Source organism: Amphiprion ocellaris, chromosome 8 (assembly GCF_022539595.1).
Source record: "Amphiprion ocellaris isolate individual 3 ecotype Okinawa chromosome 8, ASM2253959v1, whole genome shotgun sequence".
Lineage (NCBI taxonomy): Eukaryota > Metazoa > Chordata > Actinopteri > Pomacentridae > Amphiprion > Amphiprion ocellaris.
In genome coordinates this window covers 24,506,565-24,522,344 of record NC_072773.1, presented here as the reverse complement: position 1 = coordinate 24,522,344, position 15,780 = coordinate 24,506,565, and the positions used below count along the sequence as shown (strand labels likewise).

The following is a 15,780-nucleotide window of genomic DNA, read 5'->3' as shown; positions in this document are numbered from 1 at the left end:
TGTCGCTCCGCTTTATTAGAGAATGGAATTAGCTACCATTTCCTCCACACACTCATTCACTGTTTGGGAATTATATTCTCTAATAAAGCTGCTCATTATTGCTCGTTTAGCCCATTACAGCAGAGTAAAGCTGATTAAAACATTTTGCAGGCTGGAATAAGGGGGTGGTCATGTCATAGACGGGGGTTTTTCTGTGAGTTTTCAGTCAGTATGTGAGCATGAGGGCTGAAGTGAGTAGAGGTAGCATTCCAAAACTTGATGGACAGTGGAAAGGAAAGAGAAGAAAAGATTTATGTGCACTACTAGCCAAGCAGGCCTCAGGACTGTGACAAGAGGCCTTGAGGCTTCAGCAGCAGGACCATGATGCTTTTGGAGCAGTGATGTCATTGCTGTTGTCATTCGTTTGGAGCGCGCTCAGGGCCGTCAGCACGCCACAGATGTTCTCTTTGTTTCCTACTCAGGCAAGATTTTTGTTGAGGAATTATAACATAAACTGAGACAGTTACATTATGCTGCAGCTCTGCAATTTAGCACATTTTCTGATCAGCTTTATACTGTCTTGTCTCTGTGTCCTCTCCATCTCTCTTCAACCTCTTCTCACTCCCAGGTGATCCAGGCCACTATAGAGCGACACAAACAAAACAGCGAGACGTTCAATAAAGCTTTCAACAGCTCCTTCTCCCGGGAAGATGACCATGTGCCTGAGTCACCGGTCAGTCTCACTCTCCCTCAGTCAGTCGCTTCATTGATCAGTCGGTTGGCAGGTCATCTGGTGCAATGAATCATGGGAGACTAGTAGTACACCAAACACGCCTGTCAAAGTCTGGTCTTTGTCTGCCTGAGCAGCTCTCCATCTAAGGATGTGGTAGTATCATACAGACAAAACACACACATGAAGAGGCTCTTTATTTCCACATGTAGCGTCTGCGAGTCTCTTCTCCCAGAGCTCTCTCATGACCTAATAGGGAAAGCCCAAGTCAAAGTGTATACAAAACTATTATGGATCTGCTTTGACCCACTTTGGGCTGGCTGGAGCTGGACGGCTGCCAAGCCTAACTAGACAGGAGGACCAGATTCAGAAGGTCCAGACTGACACCTAGTGGTGGAGATGTCCGACTGCAGAAAGAAGCTGCTTCTTCTCACTGTGTTTGTTCTTCTCATCAGGGTCCCTGGTCCAACACGTCCATCGACTCAGATGGTGAAAGATTACATGAAAGGGTGAGTTACACAGAAATACACTAAACCCTTGATCCACCTCCTTTTCTTCACTGATTTAATTTTGGTGTGCAAATTCTCAAGGTTCTCCCATGTCCAGCCAGAGAAAAGAAACAGGTTTGACTCCTCATTAAGGAGACTTTCTGAGTGCTCTCATTCATTTATACCTGCACAGTGAAATAACACAAGCAAGCATGCTTCTTGTCTGTACAAGGACGGCAAGACAGATCGACTTTGGTCTGACTGCATCATGAGAAGAGAATTAATCAGACTAATTGTGTGTGGGTGAACCAGTGCTGTGTTCAGGTTTTAAAGTAAAACTAAAGCTGGAAACAGCAATGCATCTTGTCTTTGCTGGAGAAAATTTAATAAAACTGAGTAGTTTAGCTGATAATTGGCCTTAAAGCATTTTTTTTTTATCCTTTTAGAAAAAATATGTCATCCTGTTATGGACAGTAAAAAATTATGTCTGTGTTAATTCTCAGTCATTCAAGTCATGGTCATACTAGAAGCTTTGGTAAAAAACAACTAACTTCTGCTTTAGGTTCTTGACCATGTTTTTATCTCTTCTTCAGAACTGAGGAAGCCTCTTGAATGAGAGGTGGAACTAAAAAAGAAGTCTTTTTTTGCTGAAGCTCTTAGAATTAGTTATTAATGTGTTTCTTGCGCTTGCTGTGACAGATGTTGTTGTGGTTTTCCTGAAAAGGTACAGCGATGTCTAACTGGATGATTGTGATAATAATAAGACTGGTTTGACAATGGATCCATCTGTTTCTGAAAAAGGAAAAACAGTTTTGTCTTGTTGACCAGCCTGCTGTAAACGAACAGGGAGCTCTCGTGTTATCTGTACAAAAAGGAGATTAATTTCACTCCCCATCTCTTAGAACAATCTGACAGAACACTGAATAGAAATTTGTGTGGGCAATGTGTCTGTGTGGGCGTCTGTTTTTGTCTTTGTTAATAAAAAGGAGAAATGGAACACAGACAACCAGACAAACAAAGGATGAAGCAAGACAAGCTGTCAGACATTCCTTTTGCTTCACTTGTAGTGAAATTGAAGACCTTGACACATGACTCTTGTTTTTTTTCTGTTTTTTTTTTTCCAGAAGAGTTCCAAAAAAAAGGAGAAAGAGAAACAGATGTGTAAAGGCTGCAATGAGAGCTTCAATTTCACCAAGCGCAAACATCACTGCAAGTCCTGTGGAGCGGTGAGCACAGATGGAACGAGAGAAATTTGGGCACCGTGCGGTGGGATGTAGAAACGAAGGGAAAGAGAGGAAACTCGGGGAACAAGTGGAAAATTTATTTCAGACAATTAACTGTCTGTGCTTCTCTCTCCCTGTGTCCTTCTGCAGGCCATCTGTGCAAAGTGTTCAAAGACCTTGGACAACAAAACAAGCCGAGTGTGCCCCGAATGTTTTGAAGCCAGCCTCAGCCTGGAGAATCTCGGGGTTAGTGAACAGAGAAGAAAAGCTGTGCCTGAGGTGAGACACACACATATACACACAAGGCTGTACAGCGTGTGCATAATGGTTTATTTTTCTGCCTTGAATCATGCCAGTCCAATGACATTGATGGCACCCAGTTCAACACACCACACTGCTCTGATGGCTACAAAAAGAAATAGAGATGCACAACACTTCCTCTTAAATCCAGTGCTGTCTTTTTTTGAAGCCACTTTGTTGTCTCCAATCATTGCACACTCCAAAACACACATTGAGCTCATGCAGTACACGTGCGCTAATGATCACATTTGTATTGGAAGATCAGCTAATCCCGCTTTGATGACTAATATCGTAATGAGGTCTCAGCTGCAGGAGAAGCAGTCGTCTCTGCTGACTCTGCAGTCTGGCGGCTTCAGGTGTCTGTACCTCTGTCTGTCTGTCTGTCTGTCTGTCTGTCTGTCTGGGATACTGCAGATGGATGTACAGTCTACTGTGGTTACGCTGTAAAGATGACAGGAGGATATCAGCTGTATTTGTAGCGCTGAAGCTGTGACACGATTGTGATTCGAGTTAATTCCGTCTGTCTCTATGACAGAATCCCAGCTGGAAACCCACTAATATCCAGTGAGATTAGTCACCACATGAGGGAGCTATAGGCCACACAAGACTTAGACAAGAGCCATCAGGAGCTTAAACACCTGTCCATGTACAAATCTCACCGTGTCCTACATTGTTGTTACATAAGGGGGGACTGCGGAAGATCTGCGTTGTCATTTGAAATTATGAAATTTAAATCTCCAAAATATTATACACGTAGATTTCAGTTTCAAACGTGCTCAAATGAATTGTGCATATAGAGTTAAATATTCAGCTAGCTCTAAATCAGCTATAGACTGAGGAAATCCTTAACCATTGATCTTATTGTGTCTCTGCAGAGACAGACATCTCTAACAGCAGAGAACTGCCTGCTGTGTGGCCACCTTCAAGTGCAGGAGAAAGGGAAGAGCTGGTCCAAGGTGTGGGTGGCGATCACCAAGGCTGAGCCACTGGTGCTGTATTTGCAAAGCAGTGGACAGGTAAGAGCTAAACACACAGATACACTCTTTACACTGACATGCTCCTGCTGTTAATTACACAATACATCTGCTTTGTATATATTTGAAGTACTTACATCCACAGAAAATCATTTACAATACACAGAATAGCTTACATGTAATTCCCACTGCAAAACTACAGATGTTTCTACATGACCAGTGTTTTTCAGTCAGCTGCTATATGTCTGGACTTCCCATACATTCTGTCTGCTTCCCCATTTTGAAGCAGGATATCTGTACAGTGTAGCTTCTGGCCACATGACTTACTGTGTGTAAGTCCCGTCTATCCAATCCTGCCTGTGCCAGGGTGACGGTGCTCTGTAGATTTGGGCCAGGAGGATTTGGTTGTGCTGAATCTCACTTCAGGTATAGATGCTGTCAGTGATGCTGCTCCACTGTGTGACTGGGTTTCAGTTTGCACTGAGCAGATGATGTAACTCACTGGATTTACTGTAGTTCCTTGAAATCCTGGCTCTGAATATAGCAGTATGTCTGCAAGCAACATCCTGAGGAGACGTATAAAACAAGAGCTTTACATGGTGCTTAAAAGAGATTACAGAAGCAATTTATCTCCACATATACACACACACACACACACACATATATATATATATATATATATATATATATAAGTATATGGTGATTAAAATAATGAACTGAACGGAATCAATGCGTAAATGATTCGAGTTCAGAAGAAAATGTTTTGCATATTTTTTAAGTTAAATGGTGTGCTGGAGATTCTGTCATTCATAGTGGATGGCACAGAAGTGAAGTCAGCCTGTTAAAGCCTCCGCGGGTTTCATTTCCAAGACTAATATCCCAATCCCAGTGCAGAAAGCTGCCATTCCAAAGATTAGTATTAATGGGAGTTGGGCGAGCATTTCCTGATTATACAGAAAGAAAGAGGGGGATGGGAGAGAGGAGGGTTTATTGTGCATGCATAGTGGAATATTTTCCCCTGCAACTGAAGAGACAAGCTGTCAAAGGCACTGATAGTAGTACGTTCCCTCTTTCTTCAGAAAAGCCCAGTTATAAACGCTACCAGATTCCTTCTGATTGACTCATTATATTTTTAATTTCTGTAGGACTCCAAGGGATCGCGGGCGGTACCTCTCCCCGGCTTCGAGGTGAGCACGGTGCCATCAGCTGAGAAGGCGGAGGTCAAACACGTGCTCCGGCTCAGTCACACCCAGCAAACTTTGCTCTTAAGTGCCCAAGATGCAGAACTTCAGGCCAAGTGGGTGGACATCCTGTCCAAAGCTGCCCGCGGAGAAACACCCACAGAGCCACCGACGAGCCTGACTGAACACAGGAGGAGCCAGTAGTGGCCACGTTGGAGGCACAGGACTTACTCCCCCCTCTCCCTCCTCCCTCCCTCTCCTGTGTACAGAGCACACATTACTTGAATTCACTTTACCTTGGCACTTTTTGTTTTTTTTCCCCCTTTTGAAAGAACCACTCCATCCTTCCTATGCCACTTCAATCCTGTCCTCATGACCACACGGCTAATTGTTCTTCTTCTCTCCATCTTTCTGTCTCTTTCGAGCACATACGCAAACAAGGACTATGCTACCAATGCCACTGGTTAGGATATTTTATTTCTCAGTGTTTTCAACAGCTGGAGCAGCGGAGATTTTGAAGAACCTCTATTTGTAATATAGCTGAAGAAAGTTCCTGTATGATTTTTTTTTTTTTTAAAAAGATGAAGTTCCTTGTACATTATTCAACGGTGTTGTGAAGCATTAACTCTTATGTGTCTGTCTCTCCATTTGTGCGGAAGTGTGTGTATGTATGTGTGTGTGTTTGAGTGTGAGTCCCCTCCTGTGTTTATTAAGTATTGAATGTTAGTGTAAGAAGCCCATGCCACTTCTCTGTTCTCTTCACCCCTGCTGGGGACACAGTGGTGGTTCAGTGGGTCTTGTACAGTATGTATACTATAGTTGCGATGTAAGGAAACAAAGAAAAAAAGACATTTAACTTAAAGAGACACAGAGATGTGTACATTTGTGGCTGGCCACCTGATGCTCCCACTGTCAACTCCCATCTTACAGACCCTGTCCTCGTACTCTCTCGTACATTGGTAATAATTCCCTCTCCATCGTCTTCTTTGGATTCTAAGACCTCTAATCTGAGTCTGATCCACCACATTTCCACTCTCTCATTATTGTGAGTCGTCCAGATGAGAGAACGCAGCCAGAATGGGATCACATGGCCTCAGTGCTACAGGTTCAGACTCTCAATCTCTCCACTTGTACACATGATAAATCCTTTTTGTGTAGTTCTCTCTCTCTCTCGGCATAGCAACCATTTTGCCTGCTTCTCTCCCTTTGGTGATGTGATGGAAACCAAGTACTGTACTGTTAAACTGTTTATTCTGCCTTCCCCCCTATACCCTGCTCCTATCAGCACCAGCCTTTAAGCAAAAGTAGCAAAAAAAAAAACTTGTCATTGGATCTCTTTGTGCATGTAAACTCAGTCATATTTATGTACCGTGCTATGAAAATCTTGCCCTTGTCCCTCTTTTTATGCTCCAGAATTCATTCTTGTCGTACTGTAAGTGAGCAGAGTCAACAGTGAGTGTTTTAAACATGGATTGTGCACAGTGGAAAAGCAGTCAAGCATATCATCAATAAGCAGACGTGGTTCATTCGGTATCACGCTGTCCAATAAAGATCTTCGAATCAGATCAAATAAATCTTTCTCTGTCTTTTCCTATTAACATCAATCCACTTGAGCCATACAGTGCAGATTAAAAGTGTTCAACTCGCTTGGATGATTTCCCCTTTTATTGCTTTTCAAGAGAGAATCGTGGTCAATTTATTTTTGGCTTTTATGACAAGAATTTACTGAAAATAGACTTCATGTCAAAATGAAACCAGATTTGCACAGAGTAATATCAATTAAAAACATGAATTAATCCATAAGTATTCCCCTCTTCAATTCAGTATTTAGATGATGCGTCTTTGGACACGATTGCAGCATTGAGCCTGTTTGGATAGATCTCAATCAGCATTATACACCTGGAAGATGCAATTTAACCCCATTCTTCCTTGCAAAACTGTCAGGTTACGTGGGGATCATTTGCTGCATTCATTGTACCCTCTACCTTTACAAGCCTTCCAGTGCCTGCTGTATACAAGCATCCCTACACCATGATGCTGCCACCCCCATGCCTCGGGTGGGGATGGTGTGTTTGTGATTATATGTAAAGTTTGGTGTCTGCCAGATATAGCATCTAGTCAAATGGCCATAAAGCTCAGTTTTTGTCTCATCCGGCCAAAGAATCTTCTTCCAGTTGACTTTCAGAGTCTCCACATGCCTTCTTGTGGACTCTAGCTGAGATTTATTAGGCACTACAGCGGTTTTCTCTTTGCCACTCTTCCATCAAGCTTTTACTGGTGAAGAACCCTGGACAACAGGTGTATGGACAGTCTCTCCTATTTTAGGTACTGAAACTTGCAATTTCTCATATTCCCTCCATTTCCTAATGGTGGGTTTAACTGTACTCCTGGGGATTTTCAGTGACTTGAAAAGTTTCTTGTATCCATCTTCTGAGTCACTTTAAAGGGGGCTCTACTTACGCAATCACTTATTTTACAGTATTTTAAATTAACTGACATTTTGCAGAAATTGGTTTTCATTTTGCCATGAAAGACTCTTTTTTTCCATTTTTTTTTTGTAAAAAATACAGATTACATTTACTAGGATTCAATGTCAAAAGCAATTAAAGGGAAAAAACTTCCAAAGGGGGTGAATATTACTACAGATTGATGTTCATTCACTCCAGCCAGTGATTTTATATATCATACACCAAACAGCATATATATTCCTGAATGTGTCGTCCAGGGTTACTGTGTTGTAGTTTTAGTTCCATTGCTTTTTATTTCATTTTCACTACCAGCTTTCACTTCAGTATTGATAGTAATAATATTAGGGTGAGTTTGGTATTCAGGACACTTTTCACGGTAATAGCAATGAGTAAAGCTTAAAAAAAAAAAGTCAATATAAAAATAGGCCTACAGCCATATTCACTGCTTTTAAGGCTACTTATGCACTTAGCCACAGGGCTGGTTTGAGATAGCAAATGTGCTATCATCTGAATGCTGAATTATGCATGTTTAGTTTGGGTTTTAGAACACTGACATTTTCTAATTAACACCAAAGATGTTACAAATTATAGCACTGTGCTTTATTTCAGTACAAATTGGCCAGTGCACTTTTTGGGTTTTTTTTAAGAATCAAACATATTACTATAAAGCTTTCTCCGCAACTATTCTTACTATATGGCATACTTTAGCATGTTGGCGGGCTAAAATCATCTAATTTCCACTTTCAAGTATTTGTATTTGGTCACAACAACAAGTGCTAAACATATTAGAAAAGGGAAATGACAAATTTTATGGCACTCCATCCAACAGTTGTTGAGACATTTCACTCAAAATCTCAAACTGAAAAGGATTTGTCTTCTGGGAAACATGGATTTCTGTACTGAAAATCTTGGCAGTCCAACCAGGGTAATTCCTTTGCTAATGAAACATAATGTTTTAAATTAAGAATCCAGGCTTTTCCAGCTCCTTGTTCACTTTTTTCATACTTAATTCTTGTCCGCTGTGATTCTATTGATTTGTCTCAGTGCATTTTCTTGTTGGCATGAGAGTTTTTGTGAGTATTTTGATTTGGACTCCAACTGTTGAACAAGATAGATCTCTGGCGACTGCTGGAACAAAAGTGTTTTATCGACATGAAGTCAAGTAGACTGTGTCTTTTTAAAAAAAAAAAAACACACACACACATTGCCGGCTGTGTGCAGCAATATAGCCAGCTGTCACCATGATAACAGCACTGAAACGCTCAGTAGCGCGGTGACTTATGACAATCTTCTCAGTGTGGAAAGCAATACCGGCAGAGCACTTTGTGGTCATCTCATTACTGCTTTTTCAATCTGGTGTCAGAAGATACTGATCCCACAGAGCCTCAGCTGCTTGGATGTGTCATAGAGAGTTTTGTAGCAAGAAATGTGGAAACTAAAAATCAACTCAACACAGCAGCTATGAATGATGAATGAGTTGCAGTAGTGAAGGTGCTTGAACGCTTCTACATTTACAAGTTATACATTATTTATTTATTTAGTCCCCAAAAGACAAAACAAAATAAAGGATAAGAAAGGAAAGATACAGAATCAAGTAAAATCTGACTCACTGAAAGAGCTGGGTTTTGACACCGTCTGATTTCAACTCTCAGATATGTATGTGTATATAAAAGAAGGTGTGGACTGGGTGGAGAAAAGCTGCTGCAGCTGCCTTAGGTTCATTTTTCTACATTTTGTTTTATTTCAATTTCAACCTACCTCCCTCTGTTTTGTCTCCATTTTGCAGCCACCATTTGTTTTTGCAGTTCTTTAGGACAGAATTATTGATATATGCGCATTTGCAAAAAAAATTAATAAATAAAATAAAATGGTGATAAGACAGCTATTGATAGGTGGTATGAACCATAACTTTTTTATTTAGCAAGTCAACACTGAGTGTCAAAATGATGAATTGGAAAAGCTGCCGTCTCTGTAGAGCTGTGAGCTGTGGTGCAAAGATAGAGAACAAACTGCTGACTGGCTCCTTCTGTCATAGTTTTACATGGTGTACATCCAGAACAGAGCGGAGCAGGGTGGGTACTGTCTACTGCAGGGCAGAGACCATGCTGAGATAAGCTTTCATCATCTCTCCAGAGTCCTCCCAGAAAACTCAAGTCTCCGTGTTGTTGTTTTTCTTTCCAACTAATCTTTAACTTTTTTTTTTCTTTGTGAATATATCTGAGCAGCTTTTTTCACAGCTGTAGAACTGGGAGTTTTAATGGCTGACAGCAACCATGAGTTTGTGGCAGTTTTGCCTCTTCCTAAGTGTGAAGGGTGTTTGCTCAGTGCGCAGTACATCTGTCGAGGTTTATGCACCTCGCTTTCTCGCTGTCACTCCTTTATGTGTGTTTGCCAGTAACAGCTGACTCTGCCAAGGTTGCAGAGGAGCTGCAACACGTCAGACTGACCTCCATCCGAGGCCCCAAGGCTTCTCTTAATGGCTCTATTCATCAAGGGCACAGACCTCTTTGAATGACCACAAAAGGCAAGATTGGATGATCTGAGCCAGTGGTGCTGCCAGAAGTGTAAAATGGAACTCATCAAAGTGAAAGCAAAGCAAAGCAGAAAATTTCAAATCAAGATATTTGTTCAGGATTTCAGGTTGTGGCCACAATTCTGAGAGGCTTGTTCCTCTCCCACAACAGCTGAAGAGAATGGATTTAATGGGAAAGCTGTTATATGCCATTGGAGCGTAAGCCTCTTACCAGCTGTTTGTGTGTGAGTGTGCATGTGCATGTGTGTGTGTTTGTAGGCATCTGTGTGGCCCAGAGACATTAGCATTTTGCATTCCCAAACCTCTGAATACACACCCTGTCTGACCTAACTATTTGGGGAAAGTGGGAAAAACAAATGGCCACCTGCCTTTCGCAGACAGGACCTTCAGTTTCTCTTTTCCCTTGCTGTCTTTTTAGCCAAACCAGCAGTAGCTTCAGATGACTGTGGTTTACTTTGATCCAGAAACTACGCAAATCATGCTTAATTTTCTCCCTTTTCTCTAATTACGTTTGTGTTGTCACTACGTTAAAACGATTCAGCTAACGGGCTTCCAAGAACAGTTTGTATATGCAGCTTGTGAGGAGAGAAGGCTTGTACTTACTTTAGAACCAGGGGCCTTAGTGGCTTAAAAGATGATATGATTAATCTGTTAGCGAATGGTTGCTTGTTTTCACGTTTAGAAATTATGGAGGAACATTATTATTCATTTGAATCTGCAAAAATCTGAATGCTGCAAAATGCTCCATTATGTTCACCCACTACTTGCCAATTGTGTCCATCTGATGCTGAGCAGGTACAAGATACAGTGTCTTTTTAGAACTTTTTGGGTGAAACATTTTGCCTGCTGCAGCCAAAAATGACTCTATGAGAGGAGTGAGAGTGAAACAAAATAGTGTAGTGGCAGGCCGGACATCAAAATAATGAGCTAATGAGCAGCATATTCAGGTGCTATTTTTCTGCAGGTTCGTCATTACAAGAAACCCCTTCCACATTGTCACATCGTATATCATGTCCTCATTTGATTTATTGTTGATTTAAAAATATAAATTTTAGCCATTTTAAAGCTTAGACTCATGGAAGATGATGAAAATCTTGCTGTGACTGAGATGTGACATCTTAAATGAGCCACTATACAACAGAGAAACCTTTCTGATCCAACTTATCGACAGACAGGTCTGCTGGTGCTGCTTGGAGTAACCAGTCTTTATATCTGTTTTCCACACAGAACATTCACCCTTGGTTAAAAACACCATGTGCTGGGTAATTGAGGATCTTTCACACCCTATAGTCAGTGTGTTGCATTGTGTTGCATTGTGTTGCATTTAGCCACCATATCTGCAGAAACACCCACACGCAAATGCAAATGCTGGAACCTTTTCTCTGCATTTGTGGTGAAGCGAGTAGACAGTTCTCCATTTTTGGAAAGGAAGTGGCTGTAACAGTTTCCTGACACTTGTGTTGTACTGTATGAGATAGAGTGTCACTGCCTTTATCTGAGTTTTGGTTTTTAAAAGTCGATGAGACAGGAACACATTTTCTCCTAACACTTAACGAGATTAAGTGCAGTTGATGCAAGTTGGACTTTTTTTCACAACCAACCAAACAAATGATTTTGAGAATGTTAGATACGATACAATTTCTTAACCATTGTTCTTCCTTCTTGAAGATGTTTCACCTCTCATCCAGAAAGCTTCTTCAGTTCTCTGCCTCTTGGGTGAGGAGTGAAACATCTTCAAGAACCTAAAGGCAGAAGTACAGTTTCCATCTACTGAAGCTTGTGGAATTACCATGACCTGGATGACTGAGAATCTACACACACAACCATTGTTCAGATCTAAGCAAATTACACCCTAGCCTCCTCTCTGAAACTAAAATTTAGATGCCCCAGTGAAATGCCCTGCTTTTAATCAAAGCATCTGAAGGTCCATGATAAAGATTTACTAGATGATGATGAATTGCTGTAATAGTAACAGTTCATCATCAGACAAAACATCCTCCTTTATCTTACAGCCTGAGTGGAGTTGGGGAAAAAACAATCTCATTCAGATTCACAGCCAGTGGAGAGAGTTGGTCATCCTACCATTATATTCTAATTAGAAATCGTTAAGCTGCATTTGATGATGATGATTGGAGCTCTATTTAAGTAAATGACCAGAATGGCCTCAGAATGGCTGTGTTATCTATGGCTCCACCAGCTAGAGCACAATGACTTTCCCTAAAATCTTTCTCGTAACACTCTCCAAGACAAAACAGTATTTTTTCATGGATTCATACATTATTTCTCTATTCATTCATCAGTAAACCAAATATGAGCGCGCGCACACACACACACACACACACACACACACACACACACACACACACACACTGAGCAGAAGTAAACACCATCCATAACTGAACACTGTCTATTCTGCACCACTGAACAAATTATATTGTTAAACACTCGACCTGAATATGTTATTATACAGAACACCCAGCATCTCATAACCTTGTTTGGAACATTGTGAAATGATGTGGAGCTACTAAGCAGCATGGAAAGCTTATAGAAGGAAACAATGAGCTATTTGGAATGACAGCAATCATTTCTGAATGGGACATTTGGCAGTAGCATATAAATAAAAAGTCAAGTGAGATGCAGCAACACAAAGTAACAATGTGCACACAGAAACATAAATGAAGTGTTTATCTAAGATAAACAGAAAATGCTGTTGAGCAAGTACATACAAGCACTACTTCAGCAATTACCCAGCCTGGAAAGAACATTCTAATGAAGAGGTTTTAGTAAAAACCGTACCCTGAGACAATGTTCAGTACGTAGTTTAGAAGTCTGTGTGGACATTATGTACCATTATAAAAGGTTTACTGAGGCCAAGTTCTTCCAGTATCCTCAATTATAACACGTAGTGCTTATATTTTGCCCTTTGAATGGAGGAAGATGAACGTAGACAGAAACTGAGTCGAGATAAGAAGTGGATGAACTTGACAGTGGAGCCACCAGACCATAGCAGCCCTGATATAAAAAGCTTTCCTGTTATCAAACCCAGTGCTTGTCTGTTCTCTTCCTGAGCTGACACCCCTTCGCTTAACAAAAAGCGACAGTTTTTCCGTATGACCCAGAAATTTACGGCTCACTTAACCGTACACACATCCATTTTTCAGTAACAATTTTTCATTTTATGTATATTGCGACAAATCACAACATATGTCACCTCACATGGCAAGGTGAACCCCTTAAAAAACTGTACCTGATAACTGAAGCTCTGCCTTCCAGTCTGCTTCTGAAAACTCTGGAAAACACAAGGAACCTGAGAGCGAAGGGCTCTGTTGGGACAATATGGTACAATAACATTTTTGAGAAATTATGGCACTTTCTTTGTGAAAAGAAGGATATTAAATTTTATTGCTGATTTTACAGAGTGCCAACGAAAAGAAGCTACCATTGGAGAAATATGTGTCTCCTGCTGGTTTCTGTCAGAACCCTGCTGGAAGTTTTTCAGAAAGTTTTTGAACCATCATAAATAAGAAGTTAGAAATGCATGGGCAGTCTTTCCAGCATCACTCTGAGATGCGATGTTTCTAATTTTAACAATATTGCGACATTTTTCATGCTCTGTTTGGGCCAAGCCACTTTATCCACTACTCTCTAATCTTTCCTTCTTTGTCTTGAGCACTGTAGTTCTCCCCTGCTGTTCTGTCTCCGTCGATGCCTCAGTGGGAATCGTCCCCTGGCTGCACCAGTCCTATTGACTCTGCTTGGCATACATTGATGTCCAAGCACTTGTAAAACCTGCAGGGTGGCTGACACAATAAAAGTGCAGTAATTCCCTTACTATGTTCTGTGGTTTCCTTCCCTTTCCCCCTCTCTGCGTATGTCTCTTCTGTTTCTTGCAGTTCCATAGGAAAAGATCTGTATTTCAGGGTTCAGGGGAACTAGGGAGCTGTGCAAGGATGTGTTTTGCATGAACATTTTGCAGCAATGTAGTGTAATAGCCATCAGGTCACTCCTACCTCAATATGAAGGCTAAATGAAAGTATTAATTATTTACAATATTTAAATTTTTATCCAGTCGTAGGATTGAAATGTTGTCATCTACCATTTTGATCCAGACGGAACTAGAACGACTGGATAAACTCATGTGCACTCTCGTTGCCTTTATGTGTTGGCAGCACAAACACAATTCAGCATAAGCCTTCTGTTTTCATTCCACAATTAGTGCTCGCTTAATCTCAAAAGTCTGTTTTAATAGTCCCTGTAATGTTTACCGCTTCAAGCATTAGCTCAAAACTAGTCCCCAGCTGGGTAGAAAACAGTGTACTATATAAGGTTATAGCTTTTATGTCTGATTGACTGAATTTCTACTCCAGGCTCTGCCCCAGCAGCACTGTATCTGTGAGATGCAATGCATCTGAGTATATACCATGCCTTACAAGCTGTACACGTCTGAGGTAGCTCTGCGGCAAAGAAACGCCTGATACATTCAATTTCCTCCCAAAGTCTCATTCTTCTTACCTGCCACCCGCTTCCTAACTCCTCTCCCTCCTATTTCTCTCTCTCTCTCTCTTGGTGACTGTATGAAGGTGCAGATTTATGGAGCAGCCAGTCGCTGATGGCCACAGTCCATCCTAAAAAAGTGATTTGTTCAGAGGTTACAGACACAGACGACAGCAGGAGAAGCATTAATGATGCCATGGGCAGATCATCACCATGTGAGAGAGAGAAAAAGTCGGCGTCCTTTTAGATGTGGTCTCTACTTAGCCGACCATCTCTCAGCAGTGCAGAGGCACAGGTCATCTTTAATGAGACCCTGATGTGAACAATAAATGGTTTCTTAAGAAAGGTTTGTGTTTTAGTTATTCAAAATAGAGCTTGTTAAGCCTTTTTTCTTGTTTGTTTGTCTGATGACTCATACTTGTAACAATAATCCTTTAAGGGCTTTATTTGTATATCAGAAACCTCTGAACAAAGCCACTCATTTCTAGGTAGAAAAAGCCTTAATTGCATCTTGGTGGTGCTGACTAGCCGAGCAGTTACCACTAACAGCTCACTGGATACTTGTTTCATCACTTTAGGAGCTAATGAAGGACACTTGGAGAGGGCACCTTCAGTCTCCTCTGCCCAGACCTCCAGCCATATGTGGCCTGGTTTGAGCAGCAGTGCTGATGGGGCTTCTGGCAGAGTGAGATGGTTCCCCCTCTGTTCTACTTAATTACCTGTGTGATGGAGTGGTTTGCCCCCAGCAGGGCCGCTGTGCCACACTGTGTCAGGGGGCAGGACGGACATGCTGAGCTGACCAGTCTCACCTGCCTCACCTTTCTCTGTCTGCCTTGTCATATCGGATTAATAATAAAACAGCAACAGCCCAAGATGCTTTTTTTTCCCTTTTCTGTCAAGTCAATCTTTCCTTGTCTGTTTTAGTTGGTCTCTTTTATGCCTCTGTTTTTTTTTCCAAAAGCCGCTTTCATGTAAGGCACTTAACCATGTGCTGATGGTAAGCTTGGTAAGCAAAATAGTCAGTTTCAGCTTTCTTCCTTTTTAATACAGGGAAAGAGCTATTATTGACTGGCCCGAGCTTCATTAGCAAGGCTCCTGGTTGTTTATTGGACTGCACAGAGTACAGAGAACACAAGCCTGGGTGGAGAATAAAGTAAAAGGCACTGAGAGTCCAAACTGTACCCACTGAGTCTGTGCCAGAACACATTAACTGTTGCTGTAGCAACCGTCTCCAAATCAGAAGAATATTCCAACACTTTAAGCAGACTAATTTCTCAAAATGTCCTCATCCACTGTGTCTCTGTCTTCTTCCTCCTCATCACCCTCCTCTGAAAAAAAGTATTCTTCAATTCTGAATTCCTAAAAGAAGATGTTACAGCTGCGGACACTCAGCAGTCAATTGAATTTAAT

The 15,780-nt window shown here is 41.3% G+C and overlaps 1 protein-coding gene across 4 annotated transcripts in view; it reads left to right on the top strand.

Annotated features, from left to right (window-relative positions):
* Positions 1-6,449, top strand: part of fgd (faciogenital dysplasia) — a 61,717-nt gene extending 55,268 nt beyond the window's left edge. For 2 of the 4 annotated variants that reach the window (XM_035943400.2, XM_035943402.2), the window contains exons 14-20: positions 608-712; positions 1,165-1,218; positions 1,300-1,332; positions 2,322-2,423; positions 2,571-2,699; positions 3,596-3,736; positions 4,840-6,449. In XM_035943400.2, coding sequence (XP_035799293.1) covers positions 608-712; positions 1,165-1,218; positions 1,300-1,332; positions 2,322-2,423; positions 2,571-2,699; positions 3,596-3,736; positions 4,840-5,079 — 804 coding nt within the window. In that variant the 3' untranslated portion in view covers positions 5,080-6,449. The remainder of the gene's footprint in view (positions 1-607; positions 713-1,164; positions 1,219-1,299; positions 1,333-2,321; positions 2,424-2,570; positions 2,700-3,595; positions 3,737-4,839) is intronic. The other 2 variants (XM_023299267.3, XM_023299266.3) reach the window with 2 other exon arrangements.
* Positions 6,450-15,780: the final 9,331 nt, after the last annotated feature.